This window comes from Rana temporaria, chromosome 5, assembly GCF_905171775.1.
Source record: "Rana temporaria chromosome 5, aRanTem1.1, whole genome shotgun sequence".
NCBI lineage: Eukaryota > Metazoa > Chordata > Amphibia > Anura > Ranidae > Rana > Rana temporaria.
In genome coordinates this window covers 246,157,095-246,183,721 of record NC_053493.1, presented here as the reverse complement: position 1 = coordinate 246,183,721, position 26,627 = coordinate 246,157,095, and the positions used below count along the sequence as shown (strand labels likewise).

The window sequence follows — 26,627 nt, the reverse complement described above, 5'->3', positions numbered from 1 at the left end:
TTGTCGCACTGCGTCCCTCCCTGTCCCTGGTTATCTGAAAGGTTTCAAATGTTTTGAAAGGAGCGCAGTTTCCGTGCTTGTCATAGGCGCCATTTTCACTAGATACGCCTCTGGGTGTGAGACCTGTTTTCTGATTGGCCGTAAAGAGAAGACTCCCGATTAGAGGAAACGGTAGCTGCTACCAGCCGTGATGACCCGCGGAGAGCAGAACGGGAGGCCGTCGCCGCTGAGCAGGGGAAGCCACCGGTGATGGGGTAAGTGCTACTAACCGACCAGAGGGTTTCATACTGTTTGCCTCCCCCCAAAAGCACCCCAGCCACCGCTGGTACAGAACCAAATCTACTCAAGCAGCTCCCTGGGGGTAGCGCTACATTACTATCATGTGGTGTTTTGGAATCGGTGAGGGAGACCTGATGCAATAAGCACACCTTGCTTTATAATGCAGGCCAATCCTTCGGAAAATGCTAGTTGCCTGGCAGTTCATAATGCACATGACTGTAAACAAGGATAGTGAAACGCCTTGGAGAAAACGGCTCACTTTTATAAAGTAAAAACATGAGTAACATGGACCATTATTATCGCTTGAGCCCCATACACACTATCAGTTTTTTCTCTTCAGGTTTATCAAAACCATTTAATGTGAGGTCAAACCTTAAGAGTTCCAATTCGTATGCAATCAGGCAGGCCTTAGACTACATGGTTTTGGTAAACCTGCAGAAAAACTGATAGTGTGTATGGGGCTTTAGACTTCTGCACAAGTGGCAGTCCTCCACAGGATTCGTCTATTTCTCATTGGCTGGTGATTATGTCAGTCATTTTGCTGTGACTGAAAGACCCCGCCTCCTCCAGCTTACGGCTTATACCACAGGACAGCCACGTCCGCTTCCCCTCGGAACCCGGAAAAGGAGGCACCATTGCGGAGCTTGTACCTGGCCACGCCCAGCCCCTCCCATATTTGGAGGATACGTATCACGTCGCCATTGACTGGGATCTTGCTACTTGTACGGGAGGCGGCGAGATACAGACTCTCCACCTCTTCCAGGTTCTTTCTGACTGGACGGACTGCAGTGACCGGACACCGACATGATTCCGCTCCGCAACCTGCTTCTCCTGCTGCTGCTGGCCTTCCCGGTCACACTGCTGGGCAATGGCAGAGGTGAGGGGTCCTTTTGGCCGTGTGTGGTGTGTATGTGTGCCGCTCTGTGTGCCCCGCTCTGGGCGTTACTTCCCTCCTGTGTTATCCCAGTCATAGTACGGGCTTCCTGCTGGAGCGGGGTGCGCTGTGTGTACATCAGGCCTATGGCTGACGTGTCATTCTGCGTGTGCGGCTCATTCATTCTATGGCTCCTCCCTATACATAGCCAGGCATGTCACTGATTGAGCACTCTTCCCATCAATTGCCTATGGCGTGTGGCATGTATAAGGGATCCTGTGCCTAAGCCCCCAGAGGAACCCTGACTCTTAGTCCTTGGGGTACCCATGCAAAATCTAATTGCGGTCAATGGTTGGGGGGGATGCCAATAGAAAGATTGCCCATTCATTTTAGCAGTTGAGGGGCAGTAAAACCCCCGCTGTGCTTGTACCATCCCCTGACCGCTACCCTCTTTGGTGGCAGTGGCCAGAGGGGTGTACACGTTCCGCAGTGCCTTGCTTTGCAGGAATTCTACCCCCTGCAGCTTCTTACTGGTGTGCCAGCTGTACGCCATCCATTCAAGTTAACAGGGCTGTGTATGCAATGCACACAACTGAGGGGCTTAAATCGGGCAGTTAGGTGTCAATACAAGCCTCATCACCACCTGCCAAATGCTCTTTGAAGAGTGATCTGTATGCAGATTGCTCTTCAGAGAGCAAAACTTGTGTAAACAAGCTCTTACAATGGTGTTTAGAATCCGCCTCCTCTATAAATAGAATGCCATGCTGAATCACTTTGCCAAGTGGAATTTAGTCTCCTCTGATAGGTGGGACAGCCACATCTTGAGGTGCCCTAGAGTTTCACAAAAGCATGGCTGATCTGTAATGAAACATTCTAACTTGGTTCGTAATCTAGGAATAAGTGATCTGGAAACTGTGCCCAAATGTTTAAGTCCTCATGAACTTGCACTGCTCCGATTGAAATCGGTGGGCAGCGGTGCTTTGTGGGAACTTTTAACCCTTTATTTGGCTGCTAGTGGGGTTAAAAGTGGCATGTTGGCGGCACTTAACTGTCGATGCCCCTGTGTCAAAGTGCCCTTAAAGCAGAGTTCCACCCAAAAATGGAACTTCTGCTTTAAGGGAAGGTGACCCCCTGACAGGCCACATTTGGCATGTAATTTTTTTGAGGGGGTGGGAGCGGAAACCCTCTTTTTAGAGGGTTTCAGCTCCCACTTCCTCCCGGGGCACCGCAGTGCCGGAAGGAAGTTCACCTCTCCTCTCCTCTCGGCAATCATCTGGGAAATATCACAGGTCCCAGAAGATTGCCCAGCCAGTCAGTGTGCAGAACAGCTTTAGCGCAGCATGTGCCTGGCTGTGAAGCCACAATAGTGATGCTGGCCGAGAGGGGGCGAGGAGCGGGGCTTCGTACGCCCGCATAGCTGGACCCTGCACAGGTAAGTGTCCGGTTATTAAAATTCAGCAGCTGCAGTATTTGTAGCTGCTGACTTTTAATTTGGAACTCCACTTTAAAGCGGAGTTCCACCCAAAAGTAGAACTTGCGCATTAAGCACTCCTCGCCCCCTTACGTGACACATTTGGCATGTATTTTTGGGGGGGGGGGCGAGTGGGTGACTAATTTTGAGTGGGAGTTCCTGTCCCGCTTCTGACTACGGGCCGCCTGGACGACTTTTCTCCCTCTAGCTGGCCCGTCTCTCTTGGCAGTCTTCTGGGACACGTCACAACACGAGCTGTCATGGCAGGGTACCCAGTTTCAGTGGGGGGCGCTGCAGAGAAGAGGGAGGCTCCGTGCGGCCGCATCGATGAGGCCCCTTTCACACGTGCGGACCGTATGTCCGATTTTTTTTCATCCATCTGTTTGCGGATGAAAAAGGGACATGCATTGGTCCCTATGTGATTGTGGGTGTCAGTAGATGAACAGCCGCTGACACACATAATCGTCCGCCTCCGCAAACATCCGATTTTGCAGACGGAAGAAAATCCTATATTTTTTTCTTCCATCTGCAGAGCGAATCGGATGAGCAGGGACATACGGCCCTTGTTCATCCGCTCCCCCCCCCCCCCCCCCAGGGGAGAGCGGAGAAAAGACATGGCGGTCCCTGCACAGTGTGCGGAGACCGCCCTGTCATCCGCCGGCTCAGCGGGGATCAACGCTGAGCTTGCGGACACACAGGCTGATCATTACTGATCCGCCCCGTGTAAAAGGGGCCTTAGTGTGTTTATTAAAAGTCAAGAGCTACACTTTTTTAAACAAAGAAAAGCCTTGAATTCGGCTATAACAGTATACTGGTGTATGTGCGAAGGATCACTGTACTTGCTGTGTAAATGCTAGTAAGCTTAAAGCAGACCGCCTGTGTCGGTTTACACAGGGGCGACTTCAAAGTTGTCTGTCCGAATTTCCGAAACGTCCCCTGCCAACGCTGTCATATGGGCAGCACCGACCAATCAGCAGCCGCATAGCCGGTCCTGTCAGCAATGAAGATGCCGCCTAGATGCTGAGAGATTTTCTACGCCCCGGATGCCTGGCGCTGATATCCTGGGGCTTAGAACCAGAGATTGCGGCGGTCCAGGTCAGCGGGACCGGGGGGGGGGGCTGCCAAGGAGGGGGGCATGTGTAAGTTCACATACAGATTGCTCTGTAAAGGCGAACTTACACTTTAAAGGGTTTGTAAAGGTACAATTATTTTTTTTCCCCCTAAATGGCTTCCTTTACTTACCTCATCCTTCTATTTTGCTTTTAAATGTCCTTATTTCTTCTGAGAAATCCTCACTTCCTGTTCTTCTGTCTGTAACTATACACTGTAATGCAAGGCTTTCTCCCTGGTGTGGAGTGTCATGCTCGCCCCCTCCCTTGGACTACAGGAGAGTCAGGACGCGCTCTACGTTGCAGATGGAGAAAGGAGCGGTGTTAGTGGCCGTCTTGACTCTCCAGTAGTCCAAGGGAGGGGGCGATGATGACACTCCACACCAGGGAGAAAGCCTTGCATTACTGTGTGTAGTTAGACAGAACAGAAAGTGAGGATTTCTCAGAAGAAATAAAGACATTTAAAAGCAAAAATCGAAGGATGAGTTAAGTAAGGCCCCTTTCACATTGAGGCGTTTTTTATGTGGTACAGCGCTAAAAATAGCGCTGCTATACCGCATGAGAAAACCTGTAGTGTTCAATGTGAAAGCCCGAAGGCTTTCACACTGAAGCGGTGCGCTAGCAGGAGCGCTCCAAAAGTCCTGCTAGCCGCATCTTTACCGCGGTATAGGAGCGGTGTGTTCACCGCTCCTATACCGCACCCTCCCATTGAAATCAATGGGAAAGCGTGGTAATACCGGCGGTATTAACCCTTTTTCGGCCGCTAGCGGGGGTTAAAACCTCACCACTAGCGCCCGAATATAGCGGTTAATACGACAGTATAGCCGCGCTACAAATAGCGCGGCTATACCGTCACCGCGGCTTCACGCCTCAATGTGAAAGAGGTCTAAAGGAAGCTATTTAGGAAAAAAATTGTACCTTTACAACCCCTTTAAGTTTAAAGTATATCTAAAGCCCAAACTGGAATAGAGTAGTGAGGCTTAAAACTGCTATGCGTATTTTTTTTTTTTTTTTGCCATCCTGTGTCTTATTAGGGAAATTTTCCTTTACTTTCTGTACTGTAGACGCAATAAAAAGTGAGATCTGAGAGATCCCCTCTTAGACAATTGTCACAGGAACAAGTTGGAAGGTTCCCATTGTGTTTCCATTCTAGTGGCGTCTCCCAAGTTTTTGGATTTGTCTTTTATTCCCAGGTGATCAGAAAGTTTCCCCAAAGGGTCATAGACGGTAATAAAAATCTAAGTGTCTCAAACCTACTTACTACTCTATTCAATTCTTAAAAAAAAAAAAAATTCTCTTTAATTGCTTATCCCTGATTTACGTGCATACAGACTTTAAAGCGGAGTTCCACCCAAAAGTGGAACTTCCGCTTTTTGGAACCCTCCCCCCTCCTGTTGTCACATTGGACACCTTTCAGGGGGAGGGGGATGCAGATACCTGTATAAAACATGTGGGCTATTGTCCTTGAAAACCAAGGAAACTTGTGCTATATACATTTAAACATATGTTGCCCACATTAAGTGTACGAAGGTTTTGCATAGGAATTTGATGGCAGCAAGATCCTACATAAAATCATCCTGCTGCGTGCTTGAGTCCCATACTTTTTTATCTTAAAGCGGCGTTCCACCAGAATTCTTTTGTTAAAAAGTCAACAGCTACAAATACTGCAGCGGCTGTCTTTTAAAGCGGTTGTAAAACCGCATATACATTTTATTTTTATACCTGCAAGGCAAAAGCCATAATGAGCTAGTATGCACCGCATATTAGCTCATTATGAAATACTTGCCTCGGAACGAGGTAGGGAACTTACCTGGTCCACGCCGAGCGTGTCTTCCGGGTATCGCCGCTCCAGCGCTGTGATTGGCTGGAGCGGCGATGACGTCACTCCCGCGCATGCGCACGGGAGATTTTCTTTCCGGCATGGGTCGGCGGGGCCGGCCCTTTAGCTGAGGATTCCCCCTGCGCATGCGCCGCTGCAATCAGCGGTGCATTGCGAGGGGAATATCTCCTAAACCGTACAGGTTTAGGAGATATTCTTTATACCTACAGGTAAACCTTATTATAGGCTTACCTGTAGGTATAAGTCTAAAAAGTGGGTTTGCAACCACTTTAAAATAAGGACACTTACCTGTCCAGGGCGCCCGCAATGTCCTCACCCGTAGCTGACCCGTCCCTCAGCTCTTGGTGGAGGCGCCAGTGCTGCTAGTAAGGGTTTCTGGAAGTGAAGCCTTGCGGCTAGAGCCTGGTTCCCTACTACACATGCGCGAGTTGTGCTGCGCGTTCTTGGTGGTCCTTATCTTCTGGGACCTGTATGTCTCCCAGAAGACAGCAGGGGCTGTACATGGTGTAGATCACTGCGGTGATCTTTTGACAGAAGTCGGAGCAAATACCTGTATCCTGAAAGGTGCTAAATGTGACACTGGAGGGGGGAGAGGAATCAAGACAGTGAAAATTCAGTTTTCGGGGGGGAACTTCACTTTAAAGTAGACTTCAAGCCTAAAGCTGGCCATTCATTAGACATCTTTTCTTACGCAATCTCCTTTTATATTTACCTTTTTTTAACTATCTAGTGCCTTCCTGATTGCATACAAATTGAAAGTGTTTAGGTTTGACCTCACACTATATATCCTTTTGGCAAATCTAAAGGAAAATTGTATAATGTATGGCCAGCCTTTAACTATTAAAAATGTTCTCTCCGCCTTCATATGCTGCCTACCCTATGTGTAAAAAATAAAATAACTTATTTTACTTCCTGTCCATGCAATATCTAAACCCTATTGCTGAGAAAACTGCAAAATGTGTGGAAACACTTGAGGACAGGTTTAAGAGGCTTGTGCAAGGAATCAGGTGGGGCAGGAACACTTAAGCCTTCAGCAGAGTTTCTCAAACTTTGCTTATTTGTCTGCCACTATTGCAATATTTGCTGTTCATCACCTGTACATTTTAAACCCCATGCACACTTCAGTGTTTAGGTGCAGATGAAGGGCACATGTGTCCTGGCTGCTGCTGCAGTTTAACAGGGCACCTAGCCATACCTACATTTAGGCAGTATGCACCCAGGCACAAATGCCCAGAATGCTGAAGTCTGTGTCCATAGGCAAATAATGCCCTAAACAGTCATAACGCTGGGTGCTTGCTTTTCAGCAGCTGGCAGCCTCTCATAGGATGACAGGCTGCCAACAGTGGGGCTGGTTGGACACCTGTGCCCTGCACCTAAATGGTAGAGAACCATGCACAGCGGTGGACATGTGGCCTAAAAAGTACCATATGCCAGCCATATTGAAATTATCAAACATTCTGTACATTGGCTTCTCCAAAATTTACAGTGCAACTTTTACATGCCTAGATTTTAAGGAGCATGTTGAAAAGATACGATTTGCCAATGGTGGCTTATACTATAGTAATTATATTATCACAAGGCAGCTCTGTACTAAACCCCTGAGTGCGTTTTGTCACAATCTTTTTGTGCACTTGAAAAATTACAGTATGTATACATATAGTTGCTGAAGACAGTCATTTTTCGTCTGCATTTGATAAATGGGCAGTCCCAGGTGTGAGCCTAGTGCGTTTTTATCCCACAGAGTGAAGTTTGTCATGCACACTAATCTCTAGTTGACCTTGGCCAGAAAGTTTATTTTTGGCTTTCTTGGATGTCCTTCAAATACGGTACATAGTGTGCGCAGGATAATACTTTTGCATATCTTATCGAGGTGGTATATTCACGTCTTAAAAATTTCCTGCCAGCTTATTTCTTCTGCATGATTGCTTTTCAACTTATAATCGTATTTCCAATTTCTTGAGCTACTTGCACTTTATTTTAAAAATTTTTGGGGTGGGGGTTTTGTAAACTAATTTGGATCAAATTTTTAATAAATAAGATTTGCATAAATTATGCTTTTATAACTGCTCAGGACCTTTCGCTGCTGCTCAAGATGCAACAGAAGATGAAGAAGAAGCCCTTGATGACTCTGTAGTTGAAGATGATGATGACGAGGCTGAAGTAGAAGAAGATGAATCAACAGATCTGGTAAGATTTATTAATGGCATACATCTACTGTGAAGTAACTTTGCAAAAATATGTTCAGTAGGGATGCACCGATAACTGAGTATTTTTTTACAAGTACTTGTGAAAATGCACCCGATATGAAAAACGATACTCTGCGGTTTGCGTCAATACATAATGAATGGGCACAAATCGCATGCGGTTCCCACAATGTTCCTGTGTGAACCCTATGAGTGCCATCTTGTGGGCAGTTTATTAACCATGTTATAGCTCACATTAAAGTATATATCTGGTCAATCCAACTCTGCATAGTCTGTCCTGCCGATGATAGAAAAGCATCGCTGCTGGAGGTGCTCACGGGGCTGGAGGAGATGTATAGGCAGTCTGCTCCCAAGCTCACATTTTCACCCCTTACTATTACTCGTTCAGGGTCCTGGACATTCTCCTCCAGCCCTGTGAGCACCTCCAGCGGCCATGCTTTTCTTTTGTTGGTGGGATGGGGACACTATGCAGAGTTGGAGGTTAACCAGTTATGTACTTTAATGTGAGTTTCAGCATTTTTAATAAACTGCCAGCTAAACTGGGTTCATATACACAGGAACAGTCAGGGAAATTGCATGCAATTTGCAGCCGTGCATTTTGTATTGATGCAAATTCCACTGCAAAGTATTGGTACCCGCTGATTTAAAAAAACGGTATCAGTGCAACCCTAGTTTTTGGTGTTTAGAACTTTAGGTCTATTGGGTTATATACTGCATTTTGAGCTTTCTTCCTTTTTTTTATTTTTTTTTTACGTTTTTTTAGTCCTTATACATTTGCATTCATTGAATTGGTGGATTAGTATAAAACATCCGTACTCATCTTCATGCTGTATCATCCATGTAACGCTGCAAGAGCTGAGCGATCACCTGACTGCTGATCAGTTTGCTCCCGATCTGCTGAGAACAGGGACTGTCACTTACTACTCTTCATTCTGCTGTCCAGTGCCAATCTAGGGAGGGAGCTGGTGCTGCTGGCTCCTGCTCTGCCACACCCTAAGACCCCTTTTACACAGACTGCCCGAGCATTGGCGGTAAAGCACCAATAGTTTTAGCGGCGCTGTGCGGGTGGGAGCAGGGCACTTTTAACCGCAAAGAACGGGTAAAAAGTGCATTGCAGGTGCTTCGGCAGCGCTGCCCATTGATTTCGATGGCAGGGGTGGTTTAGGAGCGATGTATGCACCACCCCAAAGATGCTGTTTGCAGGACTTTTTTTCCGTTCTGCAAGTGCACAGCCCCAGTGTGGAAGCATTTGGGCTTTCACACTGGGGAGGTTTAAGAGGAGCTTTTCATTTGCTTTACAGGTGCTGTTTTTAGCGCTAAAGCACCTTCAGTGTGAAAGGGGTCTAAAAGGTGGTGACAGCCATCAGTTGTGCAGTCAGGCAGACCCCGACAATATTGCCAGAACCCTTTCTGATCTCTGTGTGACTCTGCCCCATCTGCCCCAATAGCCCACGGACAGTGGACAATGGGTTAAAGGAAACTTTTAATAACTGTACTCCTGTGATCCAAAAAGTATAGGCAGAAAGTCTGGCCACTTATTCAATTGATAACCAGTTAACACTGGTGTAACATGCGCTCCAAATTTGAGAGCACAACATGCATTACAAGTCGCACCCCATTAAGTGCAATGGAATTGTTTTAATAAATGAGCAACTTGAATTGATCAGACTTGGATCAAAAGTAGTGCAGGAACTTTTTTTCTGACTTTGGCACGACTTGCATTGACTTCTGTTAAGGAAGTCCTTATGCAAGTCATGCCAAATTCACGCTGGGATGTCTGCTTCAGTCATGCAAAAGTCCCCTAACTTTGAAGTCGCGGCAGTGTGAACTGGGCCTAAGGCCCCTTATACATTTGTGCGACTTGCCCTGTGACTTAGGACTGCAAAATTGCCTGACAAGTCGTAGCCCCATGATTGCCAATGAGTACCAATTAATATCTGCAACTTCAAAGTAGTTCCTGTACTACTTTGGTCTGTCATTGCGAGTTGCAGTCCATAGAGCTCAACTATACACAGGCATTCCCTGAAATTGGGTAAAATCCCTTTTCAAGTTAGTGTAAAAGGGGCCTTAGGATGAGTTAAAAAGAGGTAGGTAAATGGAAAAGAAAACTGTTTGTCAGATATTTAGCTGGTATGTATTTGTAGGATCTTTTTGTATTGTTTGCAAGATGTGGCCAAGTCTCTTGATCCATTATATGGGATGAGGATGGATAGTAATTAATCATGCTGTTGGCTTATTTAAAAATGGAATTTTATTAGTATAGGTCTTTTTAGGTCTGTTACAGAAGTAGTCTTACCCAAAGTACTATTTAAATATTTTTTTTTTTTTTTTTTTTTATGGAACCTTAGGTAGAAGAAAAAGAAGAGGAAGAAGATTTGAGTTCTGGTGAACCGAAAGCCTCTCCCAATGCCGACACCACTATTTTATTTGTTAAAGGAGAAGGTATTTCAATTTTCCACCACTTTTTTGTGTGAAATGATCATCATTGTGCATCCTTGTATTATCTGCCTTAGAACCACTCTGCCATTGCTAGTCTGCTCAAGGAACCCAAAATCCAGGGCTTAAAAATGGGGCATAGTTCACTTGTCAAGCTATTGATCTGGACACAGTAAAGATCGAAGGATGTGAACTGGAGGTTACTAAGGGCCCTTAATAACCATGCCTTTCGGTAACATGCTGAATACAGCAGATCATTTAAAAGCATCATACACCTATTACTGCGTTGCAGTGCTATTCATTTTCAGTGGCATCCCAACACAATAAGGGAACATGCATTCATTGCAATGTACATTATCTTGTCACCTTGCATTGTGAAAAAGTGTGCATATGCAATTCTTCTGACTTTTTTTTTTTTAGTAGCCCATTTGCCTGAATGGACTGCCTAAGACCTAGTTGTAATACAATGCCAATTAGGATAAGCATCTCCAATAAATTACTGACATAAGTGAAAGGCTAGAGCAACATACTATTTCTATTATACCCTGTGGGTTTGGTGTGCTTTCTGATATAATGGAAGTCTATGGCAAAGCTGTCAGTGTACTGCTCTTCACCCACTGTGTGGGTACATATGTGTGAAAGCAGCCCTATAGGGTCCTCAGGGCAGTAAGGGCTTGTTTACATTTGCTCTTTTGGGGAGAGGGAGTGGGGCTTAGTTTACTGTGTCCTGCAAACTGTTACCAAACCACTTAAGTGGCCCTTGATCTTCAAAAGGTTGAGCACCCTTGCTATAGCTGAACATGCTTTTATTTTTTTAAACTCTTTACTACTGCTTGTAGTGTTTTTATTTTTATTTTTTTTTGGACAGTTATCTACTCTGCTGTTTATAAACCGCACTGGGTAAAGTATCTTAAGGCCACCCGTTTATGCCTGTGAACCAAGCAAACTGAGGATGATCACTTTAGCGTTTACCTCCCTAAAGGGGTAATTTTAGGTAGCATTTTAGCTAGGTTTTCAGTTTTGCAGAAACGCACTACAGTCAATTTAATGTGATTTCATATGGATCCTGTTCATATCTGTTCATTTTCAATCAGTGCTTTTTTGAAAAGGGTTAGGGTACCGTATTTGCCGGTGTATAAGGCGACCGGGCGTATATGACGACCCCCTAATTTTACAGTTTTAAGATTTTTTTTTGCCTGTACTCACCGTGTAAGACGACCCCCCCCCCCCCTTCCGAGGCTTCTGACGTTTCATATTTCTTCCTTCTGGAGCCATATTCTTCCTTCTTGCTGGAGCTGGAGCCAATAACAGCGAGCAATTTATTCTATTAATGAATACAAAGCCTGCTTGGATTGGCAGAGGCTGTAACATCATCAGCCCAAGCCTCTGACTCTCAAAGCCAATCCGAGCAGGCTACTGTATGTAGCCTGCTCGGATTGGCAGAGGTTGTTGTTCCAATCCAAGCAGGCTCTGAATTCATTTGAATACATAGCTCACCGGGATTGGCTAAGGGGTATAGGCTGTATGTAGCCGAAGCTGCGTACAGTATTACCGCACATCCGAGCAGCTGACCCGGCGTATAAGACGACCCCTGCTTTTTGGCCAGTTTTTTTAAGTGTAAAAGGTAGTCTTATACGCCAGCAAATACAGTATCTATTTTTTTGCTGGCAGCAGGTTGCATTTTCAATTTTATTTTTTATTTTTTTAAGACCTCAATAGAAACCCCGTGGAAATGTATCAAAAGGTGCTAGCGTCTTTGATGCATTTCCAGTGTGGTTTTGCTGGTTTCTCTCTCATAACGGGCACCTTCAAAAAACACAACACACTAACATATGCCAAAAAAAAATGCAACACTCATAGGGAAAATGCATTGACCACAACTTGCATAGGTGTGAACCTAGCCTAAAAAAACATTATTGGCACTTAAAAGCACAACATAATTCCTACCAGGACCTTGTTCATTTGGGGTGTACGCAGGTGTGAGGGACGCGTTTACATGCACAGGTGTACCGTACAGGCCGTCTGCTGCCAAATTGGGAGCAACGACTGTGCCTGAGATGCTGCTGCATCCCAGTTGACATCGGTGGGAACGCCTTGGCATTTTTTGCCTCAATGTATTGAAAAGTAAAAAACATCCCAGTGTGCCCATACGCTTGCCTCTGGTGTCCCTGATCTCTGCTACAGGTTTTGAGTGTATAATGCTACTTCCCTGGGGCAGCAGATGAGTGGGTAGCTACCCGGCTGTCTTTTTTTTTTTTTTTTTTTTTTTTGGGATTTGGTAACCCTTCTGGACTTTATTTTTTTGCTTGATGCATTCTCCATGAAAATTTGAGACTTAATCAACAACAAGTAAACACATCATGACCTGCACTGAGGTGTGCGATTCACATTGACATTCAAAGCAAAGTGAATGTCAGCAACATCAATGGACAGGGCATTTTTTCTATTGCTTTAAATGGTAAAAACATATGCAAGGGAGGGGACGCCTAGGTGTGAATTGGTCCCAAGGATCAGTAGCTGCTTTGGTAAGCAGCTACTCGCCCACATTCTCGTTTTTAAAGTGACAGCCATTGGGATGGCTTCTGTTAGACATTTAACATTGGTTATAAGCAAAGATTTGTAAAACTTGAAACTGTATGAGCATATGCCTGGAATGCTTGGATATAATGGTCAGTACACGCAGACAAAACGGTGCTGTTATATGCAGGTTTTGACTTTTCTTGCGAAATCGGCAACTAAGCCCTTGTCTGTCTCAAACCAGCCTTGGCAACTTACTGTCTTCTTGAGAGGCAGTGGCATGTTGGTCACAGAAAGGGGCGGGGCTTCACCTTTATTCTGAAGCAAGATGGCATCCATTGAAATTGGGTCTCGGAGGGTAGAGCTTATATTCAGACTATACACTAGTAAGGTTGTTTTACAAGCTGAATCATTTTGCAGTTTCTGTAAATATTGGAAAAAGGGTTGCTTTATTAAAGCCCCCTAAGTGTATGTGTGTGTGTGAGATATATATATATATATATATATATATATATATATATATATATATATATATATATATATATATTCTCCCCTAAAAGTGAACGCCTTAAACATAGTGGTCCCCTTGCCAACAATGTCTGCCCCCAGAGCAAACCGTATGCGTGCTTTCAAGCCAGGCTGTGTATCATGGATGCTTGCGGTGCTGCTCTGTCTTGTGAGAGCAGGAAGAGACCAAAGCTGCTGCAGAATGAGCTTGGCGCTGGATCGAGAGGACTTTGGTTAGGTGGGAGGGGTGGAAAGGGCAGGTTGAAGGTTTTTAATGCAGGTAAAAACCCTTTTGACTTTAGAACCACTTTAAAGGGGAAATGATTAAATTACTATTTACCTGTTATTTTGACCATATATTTTTTTTTTTTGACATGCTAATAACCATTTGGTGTTCTTAATAATTAATGCAAGGTGTAAGTGATGTGCCCTAAAAGCATCATCTAAGTACCACAGACCTGGTCCTCCTGCACTGCCACAATGTGTGTGTGTGTACAGTCTCCATGAGTGTCACTTTAGTATGGCAAGTAATGACAAAGGTATTGCAGACTCGTAAGGCGTAGCACATATGTAAAATTTGTTCTGGGTATATAGGTGCCTGAGCTTTTTTTTTTTTTTTTTTTTTTTTTTTTTATTTACAGAAAGCATGTTCCTATGTTTGAAACTCGTATGCTCACGTGGAAAATGGCTGAAAATATTATGTTTAATTTTACAAATCCATTTTTTTTTTTTTTTTTTCCCTCCCAGACTTCCCTGCTAATGAGATTGTGAAGTTCATGGTAGGCTTCACAAATAAGGGTACCGAAGACTTCGTTATTGAATCACTGGATGCCTCTTTCCGTTACCCTCAAGACTACCAGTTTTATATACAGAATTTCACTGCTTTGCCGTTAAACACGCTTGTTCCTCCTCAAAGACAAGCCACCTTTGAATACTCCTTCATTCCTGCAGAGCCAATGGGTGGTCGTCCCTTTGGGCTGGTTATTAATTTGAACTACAAGGATGCCAATGTAAGATTCCTGATATTGAAGCAAGTGCCAAAGTATCATCTCATGTTGAAATTTGTTTTAAACCGGAACTTTCTATAATTGTTCCTGTAACGTGCTGAAAACAAATTAAATGCACACAGCTGTGCCCCTAACCTATGCCCTTTTCCCTACTGTAAAAATGTAATCTAACAGTTTAAAATGCACTTGGCAATGGCAGCTCGCACAATTGTACCCTGATAGGTCCACATGAAAATTTCCTCTTTTTTTCTGTAAGACCTTTAACCTCGCAGCAGAGAACTGTGTACAATTGATTATGTGTTATGTTGCCTCCTCACTGCCTTTTTTAACCCCCCTTAAAAACTTGTGTTATACAGTGCCATATAGTTGTATAGATTGCATTTGGCAGGTGGTACTGCCCACTGACAATAGGGATAAATCTTTACAGCCCCGCACGGAAAAACCTTATGGATGCAGCATACGTATTGCCCCCCTCTGCTGTCTTTGCAGCTTAGGAGGGCAGTAAAATGCAGCCATTGAACGAGCAGGGGCAGCAACACTGACTGAAATTCAGCTGGTTCAGCAGGGACCAGCTATATTTTGATCTGTACAGCCACATTTCAAGTTGGTTATTTTTTTACTTCTTCTTATGTGGTAGTGCAGTGTTAATTTTGATGTAAATTTTCGATTTTAGTTTGAATTGTGTTGTGCAGAATCTGGTGTGGCTGTGCATGGAAACCAAACTGCTTCTGGCCAGTTCACACCACATGCAGTATGTGTGTGTGTGTGTGTGTTTCCCCCTGCATGGAAAGTAGATTATATGGTTTTCAATGGCATAGTTCACAGCAGTGCTTGCAGTTGCAGTGCGTTTCATAAAATAAAACGTGCTGCATTTTTCCTGCACTAGACTGTACTGCAACGCTGTTAAACACACCAGAACACATGTCCTTAATTAAAAAAAAAAAGGGGGGGGTGCAAAATCATTCATGCAGAAAAGCACCTGGAATGCATCCGGACTGTTTCTATGGTTTCAGTCCTTCTTGGTTGTCCATTGCTGAATTACAGAATCCCTAACCCTTGCTCCCCCCTCTCTTTAACTCCACAGCATTGGGTTGTTCTGTAGTCAAAATAAAAACCTAGGAGAGCTGGTAAGACTCCTTGAGAACACTGGAAGTGTGCTCAGGACAGCTTCCCCCCCCCCCCCCTCTCATGAATAGTTTTTCTGCACTCATTGAACAAATGGAACAATTTTTTTAGTGGTGTATTCCAGACCAAAAAGGAGCAACAAAGACGTTTAATGGGGTTTACATACAGTTAAACCACTTTGGCTAATTCAGCATTTAAACTTTACCTAAAGGGACTGTTGTATTTCCATTGAGCTTATTAGTGCTTACTGCATCGGTTGATCATGTTCCAGCTTGCTCTTGCATTACTAAATTTAAAGTGATTGTAAAGGTTTTTTATATAATATTTTTTTAACTTTAATGTATTCTCTGCATTAAGTGGGGGAAAAAACATGAAAAGGTTATCCTGTACTTCTATGCTGTAACAGGCAGCGCTGTAATTACCTGTAGAGGGCACTGGAAGCCCGAAAAGCCTTGGTTATTTCTCCAGTTTGCATAGCAACCAGCGTCTTTAGTTGCTGGTTCTGGACACTTACTGGTGCCAAAGGATTCTGCTCCAAAATCCTACAGCCCAAGATGCCCATACTACTTTAAAGTGAGATTTGGGGGTTTGAGAAGCAAAATTTTGATGTGTATTTGTTGTTCCAGGGAAATGCATTCCAAGATGCGGTGTTTAATCAGACTGTCACCATAATTGAGAGAGAAGATGGCATGGATGGAGAAACGTGAGTTTATACAATGGCCACCATATTAAAGAAGACGCTATTTATATCCTTGTCTATAAATTCAACAGAAATCATTCTGTTGAATTGTAATCTGAATATTTATCCCCATAAGGGTACAAATTATAATTATCAAAGGGAGAATAAGCGTGCCAGGATATGGGCTTTTTGTGCTTATACTGTTCATATAAAGCAGTGATGGGGAACCTCGGCCCTCCAGAGGTTTTGGAACTACATTTCCCATGATCCTCTTGCACTCTGCAGTGTAGTTGAGCATCATGGGAAATGTAGTTCCAAAACATCTGGAGGGCTGAGGTTCCCCATCACTGATATAAAGTATTGCTTTAACCACCTAAGACCCGGACCTTTAGGCAGCTAAAAAACCTGGGCAGTTTTTGCGATTCGGCACTGCGTCGTTTTAACTGACAATTGCGCGGTCGTGCGACGTGGCTCCCAAACAAAATTGGCGTCTTCCCCCCCCCCCCCCCCCCACAAATAGAACTTTCTTTTGGTGGTATTTGATCACCTCTGCGGTTTTTATTTTTTGCGCTATAAACAAAAATAGAGCGTCATTTTTTTTTAAAAAAAATGCAATATTTTTTACTTTGTGCTATAATAAATATCCCCCAAAAATATATAAAAAATATATTTTTTTTTCTCAGTTTAGGCCGATACGTATTCTTCTACCTATTTTTGGTAAAAAAACAAATCACAATAAGCGTTTATCGATTGGTTTGCACAAAATTTATAGGGTTTACAAAATAGGGGATAGTTGTATTGCATTTTTTTTTTTTTACTACTAATGGCGGCGATTGGCTTTTTTTTTTTTTTTTTTCCCCCGTGACTGCGACATAATGGCGGACACTTTGGACAATTTTGACACGTTTTTGGGACCATTGTCATTTTCACAGCAAAAAATGCATTACAAATGGTTTACTGTGAAAATGACAGCTGCAGTTTGGGAGTTAACCACAAGGGGGCGCTGAAGGGGTTAAATGTCACCTCATCTGTGTTTCTAACTGTAGTGGGTGACGTCATTGATAGTTTGTTCCCTTTTATAGGGAAACACAATCAATGACGGTGCCACAGTGAAGAACGGGGAAGCTCTCCCCGTTCTTCAGCTCCGGGGACCGATCGCGGGACTCCAGCGGCGATCGGGTCCGAGTCCTGCGGCCACGAAGCTTCAGACCAGGTTGCGTGCTTAAAGAGCCACGTACAGGTACGTGGATGTGCCCAGCCGTGCCATTCTGGTGACGTATATCGGCGTGAAGGGGTCCTTAAGAGTTTTTTTTTTTTTAACCACTGGCCCAAACACCTGTGGATGTATTTATGCCCTGCCTGATGTCAGAGTTGGCATATTTTGTCAGGCTATTTGCCTTAGTGGGCAGTAAAATCTTCCTTTTTAACAAAAAAATCTTTCTAAGCTTTAATGCCTCTAACATTGGTTAACCTTTCTCTTCAGAATCTTCATGTACTTGTTCCTTGGTGGGCTCAGCTTACTTGTGATTGTTGGTCTGCATCAACTTTTGGAGTCCAGAAAGGTATGTGCTTGTTTTGTCACATGTCTGTATTACTGTATGCCTTAAAGTGGATGTAAACCCTCATATACCCAGTGAAATACAGCCAAGACAACTGATTGGAGGAAAGGCACACACCCCCTAATCTCATAGGGAGACTTTCAGCTTTATTTGTTTAAATCAGGGCTCTGCTAATCTATTTATAGCATCCACTCAAACACAAAACTTGGGCTGCTTTATCTCCTGTGATTGAGAACTTGTCAGAAGTTATTAGGCTGATAAGAACTGAGCAGGAGACAGCTACCGAACATAGTGCTTCAAAGAGAGAAAGAAAACACTGCATATACGTGCCCCGCTCAAATTTCATCAATCGAGTTTACATTCACTCTGATAGTATTAAAATTACTTCTCAGATGGACACTCCCATTTTAATCTTGCTTGGTACTTGCTGGTCCTCCTGATACAAAAAGTTGCCTAATGCCTCGTACACACGACCAGTTTCCGACGGCATTCCGCTCAAGCTGTCTTGCATACACACGGACACACCAAATTCCAACCATCCAAAACGCAGTGATGTACAACACTACTACGAGCCTAGAAAAAAAATGAAGTTCAATGCTTCTAAGAATGTGTTTTTATTTTTTATTCTTTTGTGGCCTATACAATCGAATATTTTAGAAAAAAGGGTTTATCAATTGACTAGGAATTGGTTTCTATAATCCATCCATACTAAACGACTCATTCTGTGGTACTTTGACATGGTATCAGACTCTTGATCAACACTGGCCCGTATCAGTGAAGTATAAACAAAGGTTATGCCTCAGATCACTTTCCTGATTTTATGTTCTGCTTTAAAGCTGTTAGCCAGGCTTGAATGCGCTGAGCTGCCTTTAGTCGAATCAGATCTTGGACGTACAGAATTCTAATTTCTCTAAATGCAGCTAAACTGACTGCACCTAAACAAGTAAACATGCATGTAAATAGCATGATTGAAAAATCATTAACTATTTTTATATTGTATGGTTTTTAGAAATGTCACCCTAAACAGGTTTGACGGTACCAGTGTGGATGAGGCCCTAGTGGCCAAGTTAGTGAGTCTCTGGACCAGACAATTTATTTTTTATAGTGGCTATGGCAGGAGTGGAAGTGGAGCAGCCATTCACTTTAAATGTTGGGCTAAGTAAAAGTTATTTTTGTAGCATAATTGGGCCGTTGGCGCCATAAAATTCAATGAGGGGCGCTGTGTGCCTGAAGAGAACCACTTTTTTCTTTCTTTGCCAAGCCCAAGGAAATACCTGAAGCTTGATACATGTGCATAAATGCTTGTCAAACGATTCAAAATGGGTGTTTATGCATTCATGAAAACATGCCAAAAGGTTTAAAAACCTCCAGAAGCGCACCCTCTGCTCAGGTGTAAGTACAGGGCAAAAAGCCGTAGGTGTGCCAAGAGTTGGGCTGTCCTGCTGTTTCAAAGACTAGTTGAAGGTAGACGTTAAAATTAGAAAATAAAGTGCAAAAAGTTTGACCTCATTCACAGTTGATTATAGGGTCAGTGTATGGCAGGAATTGGTGTAAAGCTGCAGATCACAGGGGTATGATCGGCTGGAACCAGGGCACCAGTACACTCAAAACCCACCCTGCACTCCCCTATCCCTTTGTAACTGCTCGATGTACAGTTACATTTAAACAGCCACGTCACCTGTCAGTCTATCCTAGACTTGTACAGACTTCTTAGTTGCTGCTGATGGCAAACTCCTATGAGCCCCAGATCCAGACATGCACTGATTCCTACGGCACTATTGGGTAGATTCAGAAAGAGTTAGGCCGGCTTATCAGTATATAAGCCGACCTAACTCAGAATCTACGCCGACTTCTGTTTAAGTGTATTTTCAAACAGAGATACGCTTAAACATATCTAAGATACGACGGCTTGCGCCGTCCTATCTTGGGTTGCAATATTGAGGCTGGCGCTTCCATTGCGGTCGGCGTAGAATATGTAAATTAGTAGATGCGCCGATTCACGAACGTACGCCCTGCCGCCGCAGTACATTTACGCCGTTTCCGTAAGGCATTATCAGGCCTAAAGTTGTTCCATCTAATAGATGGAATAGTAATGTTAAAGTATGGCCGCCGTTCCCGCTTCGAAATTCAAAATTTTTACGTTGTTTGCGTAAGTCGTCCGTGAATAGGGATTTATGTGGTTTACGTCCACGTCTAAATCAATAGGCCCGTGCGGCGTACTTAGCCGCAATGCACACTGGGAAATGTAGGCGCCAGGCGCATGCGCAGTTAAAAACAAAACGTCAAACGTAAGGTCAAGCCCCATTAACATAAAACATGCCCCCTTACACACATTTGAATTAGGCGCCCTTACGCCCGCCCGCTTTAGGCTACGCCGCAACTTAGCAGGCAAGTAACATTGTGAATCATGTACTTGCCTCGCTAACTTGCGGCGTAGCTTAAATGCCTTAAGCTACGCCGCCGCAAAGTTGCTGTAATGTATGTGAATCTACCTATATGACTCTAAATCGGCCTTGTAAATGAGACCTTTTGCTGTAGCAACATGCATATTGGTGTCTAATGCATATTTTTAATTTCTACAGAGAAAGAGGCCAACCCAGAAAGTGGAAATGGGTACATCGAACCAAAATGATGTTGATATGAGCTGGATTCCTGCTGAGACTTTGAACCAAATAAGTAAGTATTCAGATTCTCTTCATTGTTGTCAGACCCATTACATTATAGTGCAAGCCCTTGCAGGTGGTCACTAATGTGCCTTTTTTGTAACAATGTTGGTGTATCCCCTGTCCTATTTCAAGGTGTTTCATATTTTCAGTTTTCCATTAGTGTTTCTGGGGACAAACTTAAAATGATTACAAGAGCTGATAGGTGGGATTTTACTTCATAGGCCAAGAGAGTAAAGGTTCTGTTTAGTAGTCTAGTTCTGATTTATGGGAGTTAAAACGACCTATACCAAAAGCAATCAATGATGCGCCCCTAAAATACATAGTGACAAAATGCAGCGCTTGCCTTTTCTGTTGAAACCAGTGATTTGTGTTCCCTGCTGATCTAATTATTAAATGATCATGTAATCTCGGTAGAAAGGGCTTGGAACTGCAGTCTGCAACTCTGATCGCTAGTCATTTCCCATTCTGTTTTGTTGCTTATTTCTATAGCATAAGGAGTAGAGCTGCATAATTGTTAAACAAATCACAATCTTGATTCAAACAAACTAAACCGTAAAGTTGGGTATGTATGATCGGTGAACACCGTTGGGTCTGCCTGTCTTTAGGGTGAAGAACCTGGTCGGGACTGGGTTGGAGGTAGCCTGATTTAAACGGACAGCAGTCTATTTTGCATCACTCTGTATAAACAATGGGACATCTGTCTCCCTCTGCTCTGATGAGCAGCAGATCTGATTGAAGTAAACTGCTCTGTGTCCCATACCCTGACAATCCTTCTCGCCTCTATCCGTAAAACTAAGCATTTTTTTTTTGTTGTGATTCAGCGTCTGTCTTCTGGGTGTTTTCCAGTAATCCAAGAAAGGCTTTAATTTTACCTATTGTCTTTTCTAAAGTATTCCTTTAAAATGTAGCATGTTCCTGTTTCTTATTGCAGTCTGTCCTGTAACTGCTTTTTTTTTTTTTCTCTCTCTCTAATACATCTTGCTGTCTTTTTTTGCTTCCTTGCAACTTCAGTGCAAAGTAGACGAGGTGAGACCACTTGATTTTTCTCTAAGTATTATTCACTTGCATCGATTGTGTGTGCGGATTTGTGATGGAAGTGCTGTATTAAAGTAGAACTCCGCCACCTTTTCTCTTTCTGATACAATGGGAAATATTTGTACTGCTGTCTGACTCTGATAAGGAGATTTCACTCTGGGGTCATATGCTGAAATATAAACGCAGTAGGGAATCCACTCAATACGAAGACAATAAGGTGGAGTTCCACTTTTGAGATCATTTCATGAAATTAGGAATGTAAGTAGCTATTAACTAGTAAAACAGTTTGTGTTTAATACAACTAATTCTCAGGTAGCTTGTATTATGTGAACAGGATTTTGTACAGTAACCCAACTGGAATCCATGAGATGACAGCATGTCTAGAATGTAGCTTCACGTGTCACATTATCACTTTAGTCCTCCTGATATGTTAATGGCAGTATAGTTTGTCACTCTTCACAATGTTCTAAGAAACGTATTTCTAGCAGTGTCAGAGCCTGCAGAATTGGTAACTTGTGTAGCAATATGCTTCAGGTAGTATTTAAGCAGCCTATACATAATACAACTTTCTTTATTTCCTTTAGGGGTCCTTCAATTATGTATTGCCAAGGTTCTGCCTGATTGCATTGAAATTGTTTAGATTTACCAAAACCATCTAATAAGGCAGTCAAACCTAAAGGAAATTTGTATAATGTATTTCTCTCCTTAATATAGACCAGGGATATGCAATTAGCGGACCTCCAGATGTTGCAAAACTACAATTCCCATCATGCCTCTGCCTCTGGGTGTCATGCTTGTGGCTGTCAGAGTCTTGCTATGCCTCATGGGACTTGTAGTTCTGCAACAGCTGGAGGTCCGCTAATTGCATATCCCTGCTATAGACGAACACTTGTGTTGTATCACCCAGAAAGCAGCCTTCTGTTAATTGCCACATTTTAAGTGTCTAGAACCTTGATAAGTGATCTAATTTTGTGGGTGTGACTAACCTATTGGGCCAGACTTTTGAAATATTTTAAAATGATTGCATTAATGCTTTCACTGCCCGAGCAACTTCATTTTTTCACACATTAAATGCCTTACCAGGGGTGTGTGGAAGCAATTGGGCAGCTCCCACCTGACGGACAGGATTTACATACAACTGACATTCCATCCTGCCAGCTACAGATCAGTCTTTGTGCTGGGAACATGCAATGAGCATGCTGTATGCACATAAATATTGGCTGCCCAGTGATTCATATGTGAGGGGTGTGTTTTTGTAATAAAAAAAGAGAATTTTAGAGCCTGGGTGAACCTCTGCACTCCAGATGTTTTGGAACTACATTTCCCATGATGCTCATTGTGACAGAACCCACTGTCTGTGACATGAATCAACACAATTGGACACTCATGCACTCTGCAGTGTAGTTGAGCATCATGGGAAATGTAGTTCCAAAACATCTGGGGGTGCCAAGGTTTGCCATCACTCACACTATGGGGATGTGAACACCATCCTTTGGCCCCTTTCACACGTGCCAATAGAATTCGGCTTTTGGCTGCGGATAGATCTAGTTATCTAATGCAGCTAAACTCAGACAATGCTTTCCCATTCACACACTACGTTTAGCATCGGTTTCATTACATGGGGTTTGGTGCGAATACGAATTTTTTTTAACTGTGTTCAGGAACGATTTATTGCTGCTATCTGCAGTGTACTATGTCACCTGCAGATGGCAGCGGCAACAAGAAAAACAGAAAGCAGTGGAACAGAAATTGCAAGAATGTTCCAACGCAGCTAATCGCAATGTACAAACTGAACGCTGTGCCAGGATTCTCTGAATTTCAAAATGACAAAACATGCTTTTAACTGGCAGAACAGCCGCTCGTGTGAAAGGGGCCTTTGGGTTAAGTTTATAAATCTCATTGCTTGGCCATTATCAGATGGATTTTTTTTTTTTTCTGCAAACTTTTACCATTTTAATTTGTGCCTGTAATTTTAACTACAACACATTGTGAACAAGATGTAACATTTTCTTTGACCTTCTTTTTAATAGATAAAGCTTCCCCGAGGAGATCTCCACGTAAACGAGCCCAGAAGCGATCAGCAGGTTCTGATGAATAAACAGACTTTGCTCTGCAATCTATACTGTCCACTAGTGCTATCCTCTTCTGACCAGGATGGGTAGTGTTTGACATCCACAATGGCAAATTGCAGTGGGAAACAAATCTCTGTTAAATATTCGGACTGCAAAAACATTAATTCTCCCCCCATTTTTTTTTTTTTTCATTTCCCCTGTCCAAGAACCTCAAGCCCAGATTATCCTCAAACAGTGCATTTATCAGGATTTTACATTGCAGCCCTGGGGACACAGCTGTGAAGTCCTAGGCTACACCCGCGCATTATCTGACTGGTGCATTTTCTGATTTTATACTCGCCTTCTGAGAGAAATGTGACTGTTTTTATTTCTAACTTGGCATGAGCAGACTTGTGCTCACATCAGTATGCCTGTGATTTTAAGGCCTGGTCGCACACAGTGCATTGTGCTGCTATATAATGTAGGGACAGGGAAGGAAAAGCACAAAGCTTTTTGGCCTGCCTGTTAGCAGCTTATGTACCATCTTCACCAATTGTGTATTTATGCTGAAACTTAAAGAAGTTTTGTCCAATGGCTATCTTGGTTTGGTTAATGACTGATTTGTGTGGAATATTAAACAAGGGGATTTTACAAAGGTTGTCATAAAGCGGTAAAGTAAAAACGTCCAAGTGGTTAGGCAGATGGCTGTACAAAAGAGGGAAGGGTTTTGTTTTTTTTATTTTGTTTTTGTAAATGGATACAGTCTTCAAACTGTCTGCCTACAAGTGTACAAAAGGATAAATTCTTAAATAAAAAGGTAATACTTTTCCTAATGTGCTTGGCTTTTTTTTTTTTTTTTTTTTTATTTTTTTTTTTTTATATATTTTTATATACTAAAATTGGCCATTTGTATTTCTTCTTCATTCACTGGTCAAGCAGCTGGCTTTCTACAACATGGAAGTAGAGACCTGCCATAAGAATACTCTGGTGCAGCAGGCAGTGGCAACCCAGCATGAGTGCCTGTTTGTGTAGATTCTTGCTAGGCTGTCAAAAACCTTACAGGAAGCAGTGCATCACTTCTTTTGAGGAAGTAAGCATTCAGCTGCACCCCCCCCCCCCAAATAACCAGGCACCTGCAGGGGGTAGTTACTACCTGCAAAAACTGACCCCAACCAGTTATATGAAAGCCTTCATCGCCACTTGATTGTTCTTGAAGCCCCCCCCCCTTTCTCTTCACTAGCCAGTGGGCTGGTCTCATTGCCCCTTTTTTCTCATGAGAGGTGCAAAAGGCCGATGACCTCCCACATGGTGAGGGCAAAAACAATTATCTGACGGTGAATATCCTGGTATGCCTTGGGGTTTCTGCTGCTGTCTGTGCCCAAAGAGTGCATATATTTGCCACCAAGATTCCAAATACACAACCTAGTGCAGCTTGTTAAGAAATTACTGCAGCCGGGTGCTTTTTCTGGTCCCCCAAATAGCTGGCAATCTTCAGCATTAGGTCCGTCATGGGGACCCCAAATCTGCAGATTAGTTAGTGGACATTATTGATGTTTAAGAAAGAGTTAAGTAGCGCTGCCCTCTCCTATGGTATAGATAGGGGGGTTGAGGTAAATGCTTCAATCCCCCAGACGTTGATGGATGTCGGGTACCCTGTAAGAGGGCGGACTCACAAGAGTGTGTGAGCTCCCTTTAGGTATCCAGTGTCGCCATCAGGGGTACTGTTAATCCCTTAGGGTGGTAGGTTACCCCTTTGCTGACAAGCTATAGATGAAGGGATTCCTATAAAGTGACTTGTAGCCTCAGTGATTACTGGGGTAAAGAAGGGGACGTTGGATATCCCTATGGGGAAAATAGTTGATGGTGTCCACTGTGAATTGTGCAGGGTCAGGATCCTGTGCAGTCAGATTAATTGGTAACTGACAGTGTGAGAGGTGAAACTGTGACAGCCTCACGTGCTCGGAGTGCTCCAGGAGAAATATGTGGTAAACGGATGTGCCACAAAATGATTCCTCATATATGTGCAAATATCAGATTTTTTTTTTTTAATTGAATATATAAAAATATGCAAAAAAGCCTATCTAGGCACAATAAACGTATATGAGAGTCCCGTGCTTTACAAGGTGTCCATAGCAATTACCATGGGGTGAAAATAAACTGTCAATCAAAATGCAAACAAACAGTCACTTAAATATATATCTTATTCCAAGAGATGGATAGTGGGTGACAGATGTGATCTTCATGTGCTTTTCATCATAATGCTGGCAAAGAGTGACTTTAGTGGTCCCCACTCACCAGATCTGCCCCAGATGGGGTGAAAAGCAGAAAGTGATGGGACAGGTGAGGCTCTCCTCTCACGGCTGGAGTAGTTCACTTCTGTAGTTCCAACACTGGTCCACTGTTTAGATCCTGAGGGGTATATTCCTATTTTGTGGTATCACTTGGATAAATCACAAATACACATGGATAGCCCACATGGTGTAGTATGGTTAAAAAAAAAAACGGGAAATTTATTGTAAAATATAAAATAGGGTGGTCACAAGTGGGACTGGATACCATGCAAGGTATAAGGACATTTTAAAAAGCATAAAACATGCCTGCAATTCCGAGCCGAGGATGTGAGGTGCTAGCTCGGTGCGTTCCTCCACCGCAATCCTCTAGCCGGCTAGGACGTAAAGCGTGCGTACGTGCTGGTAACCTGGCATGTTTCGTCATGTGACTTTTTCAAAGGTCATCACCTTTGAAAGTCACATGACGAAACGTGTTACGTCCTAGCCGGCTTAGAGAATTGCAGTGGAGGAACGCACTGAGCTAGCACCTCACATCCTCAACTCGGAATTGTCTTTATACCTTGCATGGTATCCAGTCCCACTTGGGACCACCCTATTTTATTTTATATTTTTTTTTTTACAATGAATTTCCCGTATTTATCAAACATACTACACCATGTGGCTATCCATGTGTATGTGTGATTTATCCAAGTGATACCACAAAATAGGAATATACCCCTCAGGATCTAAACAGTGGACCAGTTTTGGAACTACAGCACTAAAGTCACTCTTTGCCTGCATTTGGTTGAATAGCACATGAAGATCACATCTGTCGCCCACAATCTGTCTCTTGGAATAAGATATATATTTAAGTGATTGTTTTTTAGTTTGCTTTTTAATTGACAGTTTATTTTCACCCCATGGCAATGGCCACCTTGTAAAGCACGGAGATAGATAGATAGATAGGATAGATAGGATAGATAGATATATCTATCTAT

At 43.2% G+C, this 26,627-nt stretch overlaps 1 protein-coding gene across 2 annotated transcripts; it reads left to right on the top strand.

Annotated features, from left to right (window-relative positions):
* The first annotated feature begins 940 nt into the window (after nucleotides 1-940).
* On the top strand, nucleotides 941-24,192 carry SSR1 (signal sequence receptor subunit 1). 2 transcript variants are annotated; one of them, XM_040353675.1, is made up of 9 exons: nucleotides 941-1,156; nucleotides 7,645-7,760; nucleotides 10,126-10,219; nucleotides 13,985-14,247; nucleotides 15,996-16,072; nucleotides 17,532-17,610; nucleotides 20,190-20,283; nucleotides 21,285-21,299; nucleotides 23,339-24,192. In XM_040353675.1, exons 1-9 carry the CDS (start codon nucleotides 1,084-1,086, stop codon nucleotides 23,404-23,406), a joined length of 879 nt encoding a protein of 292 aa, XP_040209609.1. In that variant the 5' UTR covers nucleotides 941-1,083; the 3' UTR covers nucleotides 23,407-24,192. The 2 variants fall into 2 exon arrangements, with proteins under 2 accessions (XP_040209609.1, XP_040209610.1); XM_040353676.1 differs by lacking the exon at nucleotides 21,285-21,299 and having other exon boundaries at nucleotides 942-1,156; nucleotides 23,339-24,187.
* Nucleotides 24,193-26,627: the final 2,435 nt, after the last annotated feature.